This window comes from Typopeltis vanoorti, chromosome 22 (genome assembly GCF_054136105.1).
Source record: "Typopeltis vanoorti isolate ZY-2024b chromosome 22, IOZ_Tvanoo_1.0, whole genome shotgun sequence".
NCBI lineage: Eukaryota > Metazoa > Arthropoda > Arachnida > Uropygi > Thelyphonidae > Typopeltis > Typopeltis vanoorti.
The window spans coordinates 29,122,830-29,141,390 of record NC_143570.1 but is presented as its reverse complement, the minus strand read 5'-3'; the positions used below and the strand labels follow the sequence as shown (position 1 = coordinate 29,141,390).

General features: G+C 35.9%; 1 protein-coding gene across 3 annotated transcripts in view; it reads left to right on the top strand.

Moving 5' to 3' along the window:
• The window catches only part of LOC150094266 (WD and tetratricopeptide repeats protein 1-like), a 447,781-nt gene that overhangs the window by 177,536 nt on the left and 251,684 nt on the right, over positions 1-18,561 (top strand). For all 3 annotated transcript variants that reach the window (XM_090412278.1, XM_090412277.1, XM_090412279.1), the window contains exon 6: positions 15,457-15,644. In XM_090412278.1, the coding sequence (XP_090268404.1) occupies positions 15,457-15,644 (188 nt within the window). The remainder of the gene's footprint in view (positions 1-15,456; positions 15,645-18,561) is intronic.

Below are 18,561 nucleotides of genomic sequence, written 5' to 3'. Positions count from 1 at the left end.
TCAACAATCCAATATTATCAAATCTTATATTTATATCTTCTAAAGTACTTCTTACTGAATCATTCCATTTAGATCTTAGTCTTCCTCTGGATCTTTTTCCTGCCATCTGACAAAGAACATTTGTGTTCTTTGTCAGGTTGTCAATGTTTCTACTAATCTTTCCACTCTTCATTCTGTTTAAGTGACCATACCACCTAAGATTAGTTCTGCTAGCAAATTACTGAATGCTAACAGTGTCAAATTCCTTCCTGATATCCACATTTTTAATATGATAATGCCATTGATGCCATCTGTTCACTCCTCTTATCTTTCTCAGAAATCTCATATCTATGGTCTCCAGTCTTTGATCAAGTATTTTATTTCTCACCCGGTTCTGTGATCAGTAAGTTAAAATTTGTTTGAACACTGTCTTGTATGTGTCTAGTTGAGTGTTTTGATCAATTTCTCTCTTATTCCATATACATTTATTCAGTTGACTTCCTACTATACTATTTTTGGTAATCCTATTGTCTATTTCCATATTTAATTTGCCATCTTCACTAAAAATTGTGCCTAAATAGCTTGTTCTATTGGTTCCCTATGTTTTCAGTAATTTGTTTCTGCTATTTTCATTGTCTTTGTATTTTTATTGCTGATTTTCATACCAGATTTATTACAACAGTTATACAAATTAGTTAGGGAATCTTGCTGACTTGAACTGGATTTATTTCAAAGTATAATATTATCTACATAAAGTAAACAGCTGAGATTAATATCTCCAATTTTGATATTAGGTTTAATTCCATGTTTCTTCATAATGCAATCCTTATATTGGGTTGGCAAATAAGTTTGTTCGTTTTTTCAGAGTGGAATGAAACACATTTTATTTAATATATATAATACATACTAGTCAGTTATATATTCACCCTCTTTATCAATGACCTCTTGCCATCTGTCCACCAACTTCATTAGTTCATAAAACTCCTGAGGTTTACTGGCGAAAAACTGATCGGGGTGTCTTTTGACAGCCTCCTCATTAGCGAAGGTTTTCCCGTTCAGAAAATTCTGCAACGATCGGAATAAGTGGTAATCAGAAGGTGCCAAGTCTGGTGAATACGGAGGATGCAGCAAAACATTCCAGCCAAGACGTAACAATTTATTCCGGGTTGTTAACGATGTGTGGGATCTGGCATTGTCGTGGTGAAAGACAACTCCTTTCCGATTTGCCAATTCAGGATATTTTGTGCTAATTGCACAGGCTAGTCACATTAACTGTGAGCAGCAGACAGTTGAATCAACCGTTCTGCCTGACGGTAACAGCTTGTAGTGGACAACACCTTTATAATCCCACCACACAGCTTGATCTTCTTTGTGTGCTATCCTGCTTTCGAGGTTGTTTGCAGCGGTTCGCTCTTGTGGCCCCCCCCCCCCCCCATGATCTTTTACGTACCACGTTATCATACACGACCCATTTTTCATCTCCCGTAATTATCTGCTTTAAAAATGGGTCATTTTCTTGGCGACGTCACAGCAAATCACAGATGGATATGTGAGCAATCATATTGGCCTCAGTCAATTCATGCAGCACCCAAACATTGAGTTTTGAAACATATCCCAGCTTGTGCAAATGGTTTTCCACGCTTGTATGGGATAAGTTCAATATTGCAGCAATCTTCCGCACTGTTTGTTTAATGATTTTTGTCGAAGATATCCTTATAACACTCGAATCAACCTTGGTCAGGCAACCGGCACGAGCCGCATCACTGATGTCGAAATCTCCAGAACGGAATTTGGCAAACCACTTTTGCCATGTGCGTTCTGTTAAGGCATCATCCCCGTATATGTGCTGCATATTTTTTTTATGGGCCTCCACAGCTCGTTTGCCTTTTTTGAAATAAAAAAGCAAAATATGCCATTTATGCATAAAACTGTCTTGGCACCTCTTCATATCCTGCCTTTTCCAGATCTACAAAACTTAAATACTGATCCTTATTATATTCCCACGATTTCTTAACTGTTTGTCTCAAAGTGGAAATTTGATCCTTTGGCCTGAATCCAGCTTGTTCTTCACCAAGCTTCCCTTCTACAACTTTTCTTAGCCTGTTGTCCTCAAGTGTGGTTACATAAAAATTGCCTAGTCCTTTCTTTTAGTGTTACACAGTGATCAGCATTCATTTCAGAAAAATTATGGAGACTAAAACCGTGTAAAATTAATTACTTTAATATCCTTATGTTTTTACCTTCGTATTAAGGTCATCTGGAGTATACCCATATATATATATATATATACAGACAAGCTATATTACATTTTAAACAGTATTCCAAAGAGACGATGATTTGATCAACTGTTGTTCTACTGGCCTGACCTCTAGTGGTAGGAAAAAAAACTACATCAAAGTTATAATTCTATTTATAACATCATCAGAAAACAAATTTATTTAGATAGTTTTATTAAAGCAAAAGTGGTGTCCTAATTAACGTGAGAGTTTTTATATTAGAATTAAGATCCTGAATTACTTATAGTCCTATTTATAATTAACTCTTAGACAAAAAGGTTATGTGGGTAGAATATGTGCCTTCCATTTTCTTGGGATTTTTAGATCATCATTCTTGTTAAGATTAGGGTGATTTATAAGAATTTCACAGGTCTCCTTAAATTTACATTCATACCACATTTTGTTATGATGTAAACAATGTGGGGAAAAAAAAAAGATGGAAAATAATTTGCTTAGAACGCTCGGTAGGGAAATGCCTTTGTAATGCTCTCATTGTTTTATTTCCTGTTCTGTTGCACAATTCCTAACATTAACTTCATATCTTTTGCCACTTGATTCACACTACCTCTTGTGTCATTTGTACCAACAATCACTGTCACATCATTATCATCTCATCCACATTCTAATCTTGCTTCATTGCCAAATTCACATTCTCTATTGTTCTTACTCCAGGCAAGATCTCCTGTGACATTCTCTTCTGTACACTACATATCATTCAATCTCCATACTTCATACCCCTCACAGAATTATCACTCCTTGCTCACCTGTATCCCTTGTTCTCTCTCGTCAAACACTCTCCCTTATTGTTCTCTTACTTACCTGCCTTTCTCTTATCTCTATTTATTGCTCTTCACTTCCTTTCATTTCTTTTCTTCCCATGGTTCTCTTATTCACTTACTTCTGCTATTGTTTGCTTTACATGTGCTTCTCAAATCATTTTTCATATCCCACTTTTTTTTTTCTCTCAATATCTTCTCTCCCCCTTTAGCATCCTACCCCTACCCAAACTTGAAATTCACCAAAACAATCAACATCACCCATCAGAACTCATTAATTTCCAGTCATACTGTTAAATCCATTGCAACCTCATGCACCTTTTTCTAACTCTCGATCATGCTTTTCATCTCTCTCTTTCTCTGCTAGAACTCAACTTATTTCTGTCACACCACTACTGTACACTTAAGCCAGAGATGGTGATATCAAAATCAGCTTGTTGTTCCCATTGCCTCCATCTCATGCACTCCCCCCACACACACACACATGCACTGCCACAATTTTAATTAACATGAAGCACACATACCACAGGTACAGAAAATTGCATCTGGTACAACACAGTACATCAGAAAGATACTTTAAAATGAAAACACTCTGCATCCCATTACAGCTAACTCAAGCTAGATTTACTCTAAATTAACAATAAAATTCCTAATAATTAATATCAAAATTACAGTTTATCTTTTTTACCTTCACCTCACTGTCCACAATTCTTCAATCTTTGCCCTCTCCTTTTTTTTTTATTTTTATTTCTTCTTCTTATTATTATTGCACCTCCATGGCATCAAGAGACACCTCACAGGAGGTCTCACTCTCATATGCACATCTCGTCATACCTTGACTTAAATGCATTCACTCTCTATGCACACACCACATTTTCAGATAGTGCATGCCAATCATCAACCACTATCCATGCAAGAAACCTACTCCTCACCGCCTTGCTTACACTCTTCTTATACAACTTTCAAAGATAGGCTCTTATTCTCTCCCCTGTCTCCAGCCTTTATGGCAGATCTCATGCACATTAATCTGGTAATTACCCTTTGCCAACTTAGGTCTCAATCATATGCCCCCCCCCCCCACCTCCTTTTATTTACCAAGCTTGCAAAATTACATACTGCACATTCCAGAGACAGTCATCTCTGAACCCTCTCCAGAAAGTCATCTTTTTGAGAACCAGATGGCCAAATTGGTGCACAGTAATCTATATGTGTGTCTGATCATAGCATCCTTACTTCTATATCAGTGTTCTCCAGATCATTGTCGTAATGTGCTGTGCTGTCCTCGCAATTTTATCAAAATGTCTTCACAATTTTAGGTTCCTATCCACCATCATCCCCAAATCTTTCATCTCTTTTGCCTCCTCTTGGATATCCTCACTAGTTTTATACTCTGCATCCCATCTTTGCTTTCCAAATTTTAAGACCTTTACACTTTGCTACATTGAACTGACATCTCCATACACACCTATTCATCCAGTCTATTTGAGTATGCTTGCAACGCTACAACATCCCTTCTACTTTGCATCATCTGAAAAAAAAATGTACATTGCCAGTCAAATCCTTTCCAATTTCATTCCCAATCCACTGCACTGATTTGCTATTTACCCCCATCTTTTTCCAGTTTAATTATCAGCTTGTCATGTGGCAGTCTGTCAAAGGCTTTAAATATAATACCATGTATGCATTCCCTTTGTTCAGTGCACCTGTCACCTTGTTATAGTGAGTGAGTAGATTGCTAAAAATAACAAACCCCATGCTGTCCATCAAAGAAAACGTTATCATCAATCCAATTATCAATAATGGTCTTTGCTAGCCTCTCTAACACCTTAACTTCAACTATAGATAAGGAGATTTGCCTATAATTCAAAGCCTTGGTTATATCACTCCCCCCCTCCCCCATGAAGTGAAACAATTTTGCTCTCTTTCCACTCCTTTGGAACTTTGGCTCATAATAAAAGGGTAAGTTAAAGCTATTGTTAACTCCCTAGAACGTTCCCTCAAGACATGTGGTGATATACCATCAAGGTCCTATGGCCTTCTCCCCTTCCCACTGCTCTCAAGTTCTGCATTATATTACATTCACAAGGATGGGATACCTTAATGAATTACTCATTTAACATCTCTACTGTATCCTCCTCAGTAATTATCATTCTACCATCATCGCTGACCAACATCATCCTCTCATAATTGTTCTTCCTTCTACTGGCCACATATTGAAAAAAAAATCCCTAGGATTTCTTTTTAGCCTCTTTTGCTAACAGCTGATCATACTGCACTTTTGCCACCCTTATTAAGCAAGTTACTTTTCTTGTTTGCTGTTTGTACTTCTTGTAACTGATTATTACCATTCATCTTGTGTGACCACAATGCCATTTTCTACTAGATTGCATGCCTCACCTCTTAGGTCATCCATTTTACACCTGCCTTGTTGAAAGTTTTTTCACTTAGTTATACTATAAAATAAAGATGCCAAGACATTATATTCTTGGTTTCATTCTTTATCCAAGTGTAAGCAAACAAAGTTTGCACATGAAGTAATTTCATCACTGGGCTACTTGTATATAGAGGCTAATCACTTCACATCAGTTTCATTAGTATCCCCAATGCAAAGCACACATCCTTATGGACAAGTATAATGCTATGCATTATGGGAAAGGCCACTGCCCAAACCTGTTTCAACCTTTATTGAGGTCTCATCAGTGGGAACCAGACCCAAAAGTGATACCAAGGTTGAAGAAATGCACGTCATATTTCCATATATAAGTAGTCAAAAGGTGTCACACCTTATGTCTAAAATACTCTGGATTAGAGCATGTAATTAGAATATGAACACTCTTAATGATGCTGTGATCAAATATCTAACACTCTTAGGCCTCGAGTTCTTGCTTTCACATGCTACTTGAGAATGTTCTCTTTTAGCAGCTCAGTGAATTTTCCTTCATTTTTGTCATGAGTTCTCTACTACCCAATCAGTGTTCAGATAATTTAAGTCACACATAATAATTATTCATTTAGTCCCCACAGGTAATTTGGCAATGCATTTCTTTGTCTCCAGCAATTGAACCACCGGGTATGTTGCAGAGTCTTGTATATATTTCATCCTGTTATCCTCCACTTCACACTCAGTAGCTTTAAATTCACTGTTACATGGGACATTAATACCATTATTGCTTTTATGAGTTTCTACAGTAATTGGACTAAAGTCATCTGATATCATTAGACCCTCTACATATTCCATCCTATCTCTTCGGTCATACCTAAAAATACTATACTCTTTATACTTGATTTCAGTTACACATCTCACTCTGACAGATGCCAAATAGCATATTGTAAAATTCGATGCAGTGAAATTTTATTTAAAAAAAAAAAAAAGAATTCCGACATCGATTTTACAGAGGTCATAAATCATATGGAAAGAACAAAATTGTACATTACCGTATTTTAACAGACAAATACTGATTGTAAACCTGTAAAGGTTAAAATTGTACATTACATTGATTTGATATTAAGTTTTGATGTAACAGAATGTTAAAAGTATTTCTGCCTCAAGTTAAGAGGATTAGACAAGATTATGTTGACGACTTGAAAGTGAACAAAGGTATTGAAGGTCATTCAGATGTGGAGATTTTGCCGCCAAAACTAAAAGTCAAGACAACGGTTACGTCAGTTATTTACAGAAGATTCAGGGTCTCTCCATAAAACAAGGAACTTCTGAATCATATAAAAGAGTTCTTGAGAACCTCTAGAGGGAGTTTTTTTCGTCTTGCTGTAGTTCGTTGGCCTGCTCAGACTTCCGGGATTTCGTTGGATCATGACCCCTAAGCATGGGGAAAAACCAGGAGAGGCAGATTATTCTACAGAGATGTATTTTCAGTAACGGAATGTACCACATGCGACCAGATACACGCCGCCTACAGTAGATCCAGAACTGACGGTGAGCTATGCCACAATTCCCGGAAGAGGACTACACCAGGACGACCACAAAAAGCCATTCAGTGAAGACTAGTGTATAGAACAGAGAAAACAGTCAGCAGGACCACCACAAATCTTCAAAGCTAGTAGGACTGTATATGTTTCTGCGAATTTGCGAGTAGATTCTATTGTATTAATTCTGAGGTAATGATTAAGAATTGTATGTCCACTGAACATAGCTCTGTTAAAATACTTGAATAGTTGCTATAAGAGAAATTGAGCCTGAAAGTTAACTAGTATATATTAGGAAGAATGTTGGCCAACGATGTAAATTGTAACAGCCAGATAATCTAAAGCAAGTTATTTAAGCATTGTGAATGGTAGGTCCAATTTGTTAGGTTACGAATTGAACTTAAGATAGACATCAGAGTGAAATTGTTCAATTGTATATTAGATTGTATAGTTGCTCAAGGTAAAATAAACATGTTTTGTTTGTTTGTTTAAAACTATCGTCTGATCTTTGACCAATGATCTGTCTCATAAAAACAACCGAACTGGTGAGTTAAAATTAGAGAAATTGGCACGACTGAATGATTAAGGTTTGGTTTAGAAAGTAATCTATTCTATAAGTGTTATAACAAATCTTCTCTTTCTATAAAATTAATTCAGGGTGGCGCAGTCGAAAAATAAATTTCCCTGAATTACATAGTATGGGAGATAGTTAACTGTAACCGTGAATTGCCTATTTCAGAGGCCTTTTCACTAACAGCGCTAACACTTGCAGGAAGTATAAAGGATTACAAGCGGGGATTAAATTAATTGGCTTAAATTAGAATAAGATAAAGAGTACTTAACAGAAAGTTAGAAGATAGAGTAGACATTGGAAGGATAATGGCATTGACATAATTGAAATAATTAACAACTAACATAATCAACAACCAATATTATTTAACAATATCATGGTATGACTGTTTGGAGAGCTGAGAAAGCTAAGCTGTTTAGTTTTTAAAAAAATAGCGTTATTAGATTTTTTTAAAAAAACATTATGTTAGAATTAGATTGTGTTGTGAAATTAATTAGTTGAAGTTAAAAGTTTTGTTTTAAATATCATTAATTTGTCTTTTGCACAGTAAGTTACATAGCATAACACATGACACTGATGCAAGCAGAATAATGGCATCCAAGGTGTCATTGTTTAAAGAATTTAATCAAAGGGACTTCATGCAGTGCAGTGTCTGCAGAATGTATGCATTACCAAAGGCAGCTGGAATTTGGTTTGAAAGAATAGTGGTAGGAAAGTGTACTGAAAATGCTATAAGAGTGAGGATCAACAGTATGTCTCAGGTCGCAAGATTGAAGTAGTGGATGGAACTCAGAATATGATTGAAAATGTGTGTGATGTAATGCCAGATAGGATTTAGAATGAAATTAAATGTGACACTATTGAGAGAGAGAGAGAGAGAGAATGTAAAAGCATGAACGAAAGAATAGTATGACTGACATTTTTCTTATTTCTGCTTCTCGAAACCATGCTTTTTATAATGGATTGTATTAAATTATCCTTTGTATCACAATTTAATATTCCAACTCTCTTTTTCACTATGGCCCACAAATTTTCTATTGAGTTAATGGCAAGAGTGTTACCTGGCCACTGAAGCAATTGGATGTTGTGATTTTTGAGCTCTTTCATTTTTTTTTTTAAGTGTGGTATGGAGCAAGATATCATTGGAAAATGAGTTCTTTGTCTTTCTGGATCTGTGGGACCACTCTTTTATTCAATACTTGTATTGAATAAAAGAGTGGTCTTTTCACTTTGAAATTCACTTTTCATCATACCATCAAGTACAAGTGAACCTGGACTGTCATGTGTAAAACAACCCCAGAACATCTTTTTAGCTGAGTGTTCAAGAGCTTTTTGAAGATGGGTGGGAGAAGTCTTCTCAGCTGCTCATTTGTGAACATAGGGTACTCACTCACCTTGGACAAAGAAATGGTTCTGATCTGAAAATATGACATTCTTCCACTTCTCAACGGTCCAATCTTTGTACACTTTTTAAACACTGGAGCCTCTTTTCTGCATAGCCTTCTTCAACAGTTGTTTTTCTTTTTTTTTTTTTTTTTGGTCTAAGGCACTCCTCCCTGCTTCCAATAATCTTCAATGGACTGTCATGTCAGAATTAATCCCACTAGTTGTCAAGTATCTATTTAAGTCTACAGCAGACAATCTTGGATTCATTTTGCTTTTTTTAACTGGCAAACGATTTTATAGTTTTCCTTTTCTGTCAGGAGAAAAGGTACCTATCTCCCAACACATTTTGTGCTGAGGAAGAGTACATATATTCGAACGCTTTCTTGGAGATATATCCATTTTATGGCTACACAAAATGACAAAAATGCTACAAATGTCAACTTGTTTACACTATTAAAAGCAGAATACTATTTATAAATATTGGAGACAGTTAAAACATGCAGCACTCAACCAAAATAGTGAACCAAAACCAGAAATAATGAACTAAAACCAAAGTTATTGTGAATTGAAACAAAAACCAAAAATTTGACGAAAATTTGGCTTATTCAAATTAATTCGTTTGCTATTGTGTGTGTGTGTGTGTGTGTGTGTGTGTGTGTGTGTGTGTGTGTGTGTGTGTGTGTGTGTGTGTGTGTGTTCGTGTTCGTGTTCTCCCATACACAAGAAGTCACAACACCTGTAAGCACTTCAATGCCATGTGTATGGCGCAAATGAGGACTGAGATAGAAGCTTATTTATTTATTTTATTTTTTAAGAGCTGCAGGATATAGTTGTTTGGGAATACTTCATGAGGAAGGCTGTTCGAAAGGACAGAGGTGAACAGTTTCAAGTTGCACAGTAAAGGGATGCCAGGCAGTTGCTGTTCTTGTATTATGAGGTGCAACAGAAAGTGGAGGAATGATAGGAATAAATATGGAAGTATCTGTAGAATAGGCACAGTGTTAAACCAGATCTGTGAGATAGAGGAGTCTGAAATGAATCTGTAAAAGAAGGATCATCAGTGAGCCTAATTGCTCTCCTCTTGTTAATGTCAAGAATTTTAAAGGAGGTTTTAGGTCCACCACCTCAAATATGTGAGCAGTGTTTTAAGCATTAGTAGATTTGGGATTTGTATATAGTTAGCAGTTGGTTAGGTGTAAAACAGCCTCATGAATGAAAGAAAATCCAAGTTTCTTGAATGTTGGTGCCACTATTAATGTGATATCTTTTTATCAGGAGATACTGGAGGTAATGTTAGTCCAAGCAGAGACATCTTATATGATAATTTGTATATTACTGAGGGTAAGGATAGGTGATCTGAGATCAAGAAAAAAATGCAAGACTGTGTTTTGGTGGCATTGAACATGACAAGGTTGTCCTCACTCTGTTGAAGGATGGTATGAAGCCCAGTGTTTAAGCCACTGGTTGTAGATGATCTTGTAGTCTGGGATGTCAGAGTGTACTGCATGGTTTGTCAAATGAATGGAGAGTATTATCATCTGCAAAACTGTGGATAAGATTTGTAGTGATTGTGAGGTCATTTATGAACAAGAGAAAGAGAGTAGGTAATAGGACAGAGCCTTGAGGCACTACAGCATTGATGGTGAAGCTCGAAGAGAGAGATTGTTTCCATGCATTGGGATAAGTATCAGATATGTATACTAACTATAGAATAGGAAATGATGCAGAATAGGTATTACTTCTGGAGCTCGGTGTTTGAGAACAATTGGATAGATGTCGTCAGGACCAGAAGACTTTTTAGTACCCAAGTTATTTAGTAGCTTTGATTTCTTTTTGTCTAAAAACTAAAGGAGTCATATGGTGCTAGGATTCTGGTATGGTAGCCGGTGATTTTCCTTTGTCATCTGTGCAGGACTTTGGAGGGAAAGAGTGATACCAGAGGGTCAGCATTATCTTTGAGTGAAGTAACATTGCTATCAGGATGAGATAGGTAGAAGTTCAGGAGAGCTGAAGTTGCATTCAATGGCCTTAGTGAGGGACCAGAAGCCACAATTTTCATTTGAACACGAGGCAAGTTTTGTGAAATTTTCATGAAATCAAATTTGAATCCACCACTGCTGACATATGTATTGCATGCGTCAGTATAGGCAGAGTATGAAATGGGGTTCTTGAAGCAAACCACATGCAGTAACTAAACTTTTTTTTCTTGAGAGCTGAAGTTGCATTCAATGGCCTTAGTGAGGGACCAGAAGCCACAATTTTCATTTGAACACGAGGCAAGTTTTGTGAAATTTTCATGAAATCAAATTTGAATCCACCACTGCTGACATATGTATTGCATGCGTCAGTATAGGCAGAGTATGAAATGGGGTTCTTGAAGCAAACCACATGCAGTAACTAAACTTTTTTTTCTTCAGCTGCTTTGATACACTTTTTGTTGAACCAGAGCTTGGAAAATGGATAAGAATTATGGGTTGAATTGGAGATGAAGGGCTTCATGCCAGTGAGAATAATTTCTGTAACTTGTTAGTAGCAGGTGTAATGGGTCAAAAAAAGATCCAGATTATTTGGAGAATGACGTGGGTTATCAGGAATTTGAGTAGGTAGATGTACAATTTGTGTTTTGCCGTTAATTATAGCAAAGATGTTTGCTTCTCATCCACCTTGGTCAGTGGTGCTGGAATAGGAGAACCAGTTGGAATTCTGGAATTCTGGTCATTGAAATCACCCAAGAAGATGATCTCACTATTCAGATAGCTGGATTGCAGTTGGTTGAGTTTCAAAAAAAGGAATGTGAAGAGATCTGAATGGTTATGAGTGTTTGGAGACTGGTAAATGCAAGAAATCAATGTCACTAAATGGGGCAAGGAAATCTTGACCCAGAGTAGGTCAATAGCAGGGGATTCTAAATTAGCCATTCTCTGGAAGATTATGTCAGCTGTAGCTGCCATAATCTTCTAAGTTGTAGCTGCAATCTAGGTTTCTGTTAGGAATAAGATGTCTGGTTTGGAAGATGGCAAGTGATGGTGAGTGCCTTTTTTTTTTTTGTTAATGTCGCTGATATCAGTAAAGTGGATGTAAAAGTGAGTTTTTAGTAAAGAGATTCAGGCTTGGTTTGTATGTTGTGTTTTGATGGGATTGGTTTATGAGGGAGATTCATTTGTTTCGCAGTGTTATGTTATTGTTTGTAGGAAGCCTTCATAAGTTTAATCATGATTGACTGGAACAATACAGTGGGGATGCAATAAAAGAAGACATCTTATGGTCTTCTCTTATGATCTTGCAAGCTTGACCATAAGATGGTAATTTGTCAAGTAGTCTACTATGATAAAATCAATCAAACATCTTGGTAGACACCTAAAGCAAGCACACAAATCCTTCTGTGGTGGCATATCTCCAGGTACGTGCGCACACACACACACACACACACACGAATATATATTATTCCTATATGAGTGATGCAAAACTAGAACATTAGTGTATTGTATGGACAAGAGATTTTAGTGAAGGACCCTTCTAGTTTTTTTATTTTTCTTTTTTTAGAGAAATTAGTTTGATGGGTTTTAAGTTGGAGTATGAATGAATATTTGATTGCTAGTTGCTCACATCTTATCGGTTCAGAGGAAAGCAGAGAAATGATGGAAGCCAGTTTGTAAAACAACACCCATGGGAAAATATTTTATAGGAAAGGAACAGAGCCTATGGGAGAAGAGACCAGTTAACTAAATTGCCCTCTTCTGGATAGCATTACGAATTTTTTTGGAAAGTTGGTTCGATTTTAGGGAGGTTTAGTAGATTTGAATTTATGAAGAGCTAGCAGTTGTACACAAGTAGTGTCTTGAATTTTGAAGCTGATGAAGCTATTGATGCAATGTATTTGCGCCAGGAATGTTCATAAGTATGTCAATCCAAAGTGATCATTCCAGTCTTGTCTGGAGATCTGGTATTATCAAATGAAGTAATGCAAGAAAAAGGAACTGTGTTTTGATAGCACTGTAGTTTACAAGGTAGTCATCACTTCTAAGCAGTGGTAAGTTATAAGGGGCTCGCATGAGCCCTTTCTTAAATTTTTCTCAAATTGGCGAGCTTCTTGTTTAAGAATCTTGTAGAACTAGAAAATACCACCGTGGCATTCCACGGTGATGTATACATGCTACTTTAAATTCATATGGATTTTCTGGTAATTATATAAAAAAATCATTTCATTACATTTTGTTCTGATGGAGCTAGTGTAATGTTAGGAAACAAATCAGGTGTTGCAATCAAACTTCTACAAAAATTTCCCAACGTTGTGGTTTGGCATTGCGCTCATCGTTTACACTTAGCATTAGACAATTCGATAAAAAACATTAAAGAAATCAATCATTTTGAAATATTTATGGATAAATTATATGCTTTTTATCATCAAACACCAAAAAATCAACAAGAATTAAATACGATTTCAAAAGACCTTGGTATCGAAATTTTAAAGATCAGCCGTGTGTTTGGACCATAATGGGAAGCTTGCAGTTTACGAACGGCTCTTGCTTCGTGGAGAAATTACCCAGCTTTATGCAAGCATTTTGCATCGAACAATAAATATAAGGGCTTTTTAAACCGACTTCTCAATTTGGAATTTTTAAAAGATCTAACATTAATGATTGATATCCTACAGAAATTATCATATCTATCAGAAGCTCTACAAAGTCACAATATAAGTATTATAAGGGCTAAGTTAGGCCCCTTTTTTAATTATTTTTTTTTTTTTGCTCAACTATGCGAGCCCTTTGTTAATATTTCCATAGTTCTCACTACTGCTTCTAAGTATTGATTGTATTGGTTATGGAAGATCTTGAAACTCACAATTTTTGAAAACTTCAAGGAAGGGCATTACTTCATTAGCAAAACTGTGGATAAAGGAAAGCCATTTATATATATAAAGAAGAGAGTGGATAAAAAAGTATAGAATCTTGAAGCATATTAGAATTAATAGGAATATCTGAAGAGAGAGAGTACCATCTACTATAATGTGTAGTGAATAATCAGAGAAGAAACTGGCTTCCCAATTACAAAGGATCAAAAGCTTGACCATAAGAGGGTAGTTTATAACAAATCAATCAAATGTCTTGGTAGGCATCAAGAGCAACCACACAAATCCTTCCATAGCATATGTCCATGGGTGGATGATGTAACGTGGGCTATGGGATCTTTTGTAGATTAGCAGCAGTGGAATTCATACTGTCAGTCACTATTTTATGTCTCCTGTTGTTTTTTTCATGGTGTTTCGTGGTTTTTGCCACACAGAGTAGAATAGAAGCTGGAAACTTTGTTCTTGAGGCAGAAAATGACATTTTATGACACCATCATCTTGTGTACTTCAGGTCCTCAGTAGGCAAGATGATTGCTGGCCTAGCTGGCTGAATGGTTAGCATATCTGCTCTCCAGCCAAAAGGCTGCAGGTTTGAATCCCTACATTCCCATGGCGGGAATGTAGGGATTCAAATGTGATTGTCTATGAAAATACTAGTCGAGAGCAGTAGATGGCATTGGGGTTCACTGTAGTTGGTGGATTGAGTGGTGAAGACGTAGAGTTCTAGAGTAGGTGCCCTCTCTCTGAGTCTTTGGACTCCTTAGAAGTGTATAATAATGGTGGGGGGGGGGGATTCACCCAGGAATGCAATTAGTGAAAGTACAGTATATTTTTATGATGGCAGTACTTGCCATTGTCACTGGTCTCATTTTCCGAATCAAGCTACACTAAAGGGAAAGGCAGAATTGATTTAACTAGACTTGAAGAGTCTGTATGTTGTGCATCATCAGCCCATTAATTATTATTATTGCGTGGCACCTCCAAGGAGTCCATGGACTCATCACAGGAAGACACTACGGTCTACTTACATCTCACTGTCTCCTCTACTACTTAATTCTCCAGTTACTCGCAGCTACACTATAACCATTATCGTCATCTACTGCACACCATCACCATCATTAACAGTATTTTTGTCTGTAAATTATGTGTATTCTCCTGGCCAATTTGCCTGTGCATAGGATGAAAAACCCAAATTTCTGTGAGGAAAAACTCTGCTACCTCCATATATGATCGGCTAATTCACCTTCAAATGAAAAAGCCCATATAAAGATTCTTTCATCATGACAAGAACTGAATGCTTTTTTTTAACCTGGCATTAGTAAGGTGGCAGTGTCACAGTTATTTCTTTCTATATCTTTGGGGGTCTGTGACACCCCACCTTACTAATGCCAGGTTAACCAAAAGATGCAATGATCCACTGTTCTTCCAATTGTGTTATGGAGGCTATTAATGGATAGGAAACAGTTTAATATGAGAACTGAATTTGATATCCATTCTCATTTTCACAACAGAATGGAAATATTTTTCATTTTTATTTGGTCTCAATGTTTTAAATAATCACTTAAGTGTTTACTCTTTGCTTTTCAGCTAGTACTCTCATGTTTGTCTAATTTATCATAGTGTCAAATATGTTAAATATAATGATATCAATGTTAGTTGTTCCTTTTCTGAAAATGTTTCCAAATTGTTTTATAGTTCCTGCCAAATTCAAGTGATGGAATGGTAGTAAGTGGGGCTGCAGATTTTAAAATCAGAGTTCATGATGTTAATGCTAAGGAAGCAACTATGGCATGTAGCTGTCATACAGGAAGAGTTAAAAGGTTAGCAGTTGCTCCAAATGTGCCATTCATGTTCTGGAGTGCTGCAGAAGATGGAATTGTAATGTATGTTGAAGAATTTTGACCTTTTTAAAAAAAAATAATACATCACATCTTTGTTGTTAGTTGTAATTTAAGAACATGTCTTAACTTAAATGATTATATGATTTTTATATAATCGCTTAAATGATTTTATATAATCGCTTAAATGATTTTATATAAATATACAGGGTGTTTCAAAAAGAATGACCTGATTTCAGATAATTATATTTAATAATGAAAATGTGATATAGTTTACAAAATAAATTACCAAGTATGAATTACGGCCTAAAGTTTCACTCACCACAATTACAAATGTACAATGTATATATGTACATTTGTACAAAAATATACAATTTTCAAATCAGGACATTCTTTTTGAAATACCCTGTATATATCCTCCATACTCTCTCCTCTCTGTAATCCTCACGGCATCATATAATTATCCGTCTATTCTTGAAGTACTGATTAATCTGCAATTTTTTGTTTCTGGATGATAACTTCTCTGGACCTTCTATATGTAATGAAAATTATCCTGTTATCCTGTTATATCAGTTGTTGCCAAATTCTATGTAGAAGTTGGCTAAAGAGGATAATCCCAAAGTACTTAAGACTAAAACCATCATTACTAAATACACCCAAGGCACACCCTAGAAAATAGCCAGATTGTTTAATAAAAAAAGTTTCACACTATATTCATATCACATTAGCAAATCTTACCAAAGACAACCATTCTACAAATGACAAACTTAATTTTCTGTCTCATACATTAATGCTCAATGCTTAGCACTTTTGAATTGGCTCACTGTGAACAAACAGGAAGATATCAAGATATCTTCCTGTTCTACCAGTTCTAGCATGGTCTACCTCAGAAAGCATAAACACATTGACTACATTTGGAGGGATATGATGTTTTTCAGGAAGGCAAATGGCAAAAACAGAGGAGGTGTGCTATTGATGTTAGTAGAAAAGAGAATTATGTCCATTCAAAATACAAGGAGAAAATAGTGGCAGTGGTTTTGAGGTAGTATGGTGTGAAATAGAGATAGACAAGATGAAATATTTAGTTGGATGTTACTATAATCCTGATAATATGGAGAGCATTTAGAAGGAAATGTAAAGGTAGACTAATTATGATAATATAGATTGGAATGAAGTGATGGCATCTGGGGGGAAAAGAGAATGAATTCTCAGTTTTTGAGATACAACTACCTTTATAAAGTACATAACAAATGGCACACAAGGATCAAGGGGCTTGTATTTGATCATCTCATCAGAGGATGCTATTATAAATGAGGTGTCAAAAACTCCTCCAGTTGGTGAGGGTGGTTAGCTGTATGAGGACTTCTGTGAGAAAGGGATATGTGTGTGTGTACACATATACATAAACATACAAAATATATTTATTTATTTTTATTTTGGAATGATAAGGCTGGTGATTATGACAGCCTGCAGCTATATCATGGAATGAGGATTTAGATGGAAAGGAGAATTGCTTCTTGATCCCTACTTAAGAACTATCTGACAAAGCGAATGCATTCCAAATATCAAACTGATAAATAAGGTAGCGATGAGAAGATGAGGCATACAATTTTGATATTATCAAAATATACAGTGATATACAAGCAAAATCTGAAGACTTATAAAATAGCTGAAATGTTTTGTCTTAAATAAATATTACTGAAACAAAAGTTTTTAAATTGAATAGTAAATGCCACAAAGAAATTAAAATCAATTTTACACATTTAAGAGCAAATTTAGATGCTGAAGGTGGAACTGATAGCGGTATGATGCAAAGATTGACAAAAGCTAATACTACTTTCAGAAAGTAAATAATGTATGGTATCATGATAAAACCAAATAAAGGTCTTCAATAGCAGTATTAAGGCTATATTTTTATACAGATCAGAGACATGGAAACTGACCAAAAAACAGGAAGTTAATAGCTTTCAAACAAAATGGCTGCATAAAATATTAAAAATAATTTGGCTTCAATGTATAACAAACCGCAACTTACATAAGCTGACTTTTAGCAAAAAAAAAAAAAGTATCACTGATAAAATTAAAAAAAAAAAGAAAATGCAGATGGAATTGGACACATACTGAGAATGGACAACAGAGAGATTGCTATAGTGGCTTTGACAGGAATCCCAGAATGAAAAAGAGAAGGAGAAAGTGCAAATTAATTTGGCAATGAATGACAGGGGGAAAAGAATGCATGAGGAGTACAAATAGTAGACGAGGAAGATGATTCACTCAGTAAGGATAGAAAATGTGCAGTATGGGCAGCAATTAGCTAATGAGGTCAAAAAAAATCCAACAGAGTTTTTTTAATATGTGGCCTGTAGAAGGAAGGATGACAACCACTGTGAAGACTGTGCTTGAGATATTAAATGACAATCCATAAAAGTATTGCATTGTCATAAATGTTATGTCATGCAGAACTTGAGTGCAATGGGAAGGATAGAGGAAGAGCTGATGATGAGTGAGCAAGAGGTATATGGAGAATTGAATATACATGATGCTAACAAGTCTCTAGAAGTTGATATATCACTGCATGTTTTTGAAAGAATATTCCAGAGAGTAAACAAGTTTTGACATGCCTTTTGAATGAGTCTTACATTGGGCTATGTTTCAAAGGAGTGTAAAGAGGGCAAACTTGTTCCACTTGATAAGGAGAGCTAAGATTAAGGCTTCAAGTTATAGGCCATTCTCCATGTCTGCAGTTGTGGTTAGATGTTGGAGAGGCTGGTAAGCACCAAGATTCAGAACTGGGCTGCTGACAAGAGCAGCATTCTCTTTAATGAACCCCATGGGTTTGCTAAATTTAGGAAGACTTTTTTTAGCAGTGTCTTACCTAATTATTAGAAGGTGACAAATGGTGAATGAGAGAGAGAGAGAGAGAGATGTATACACAGTGGTATATTTAGATTTTGTAAAAGCC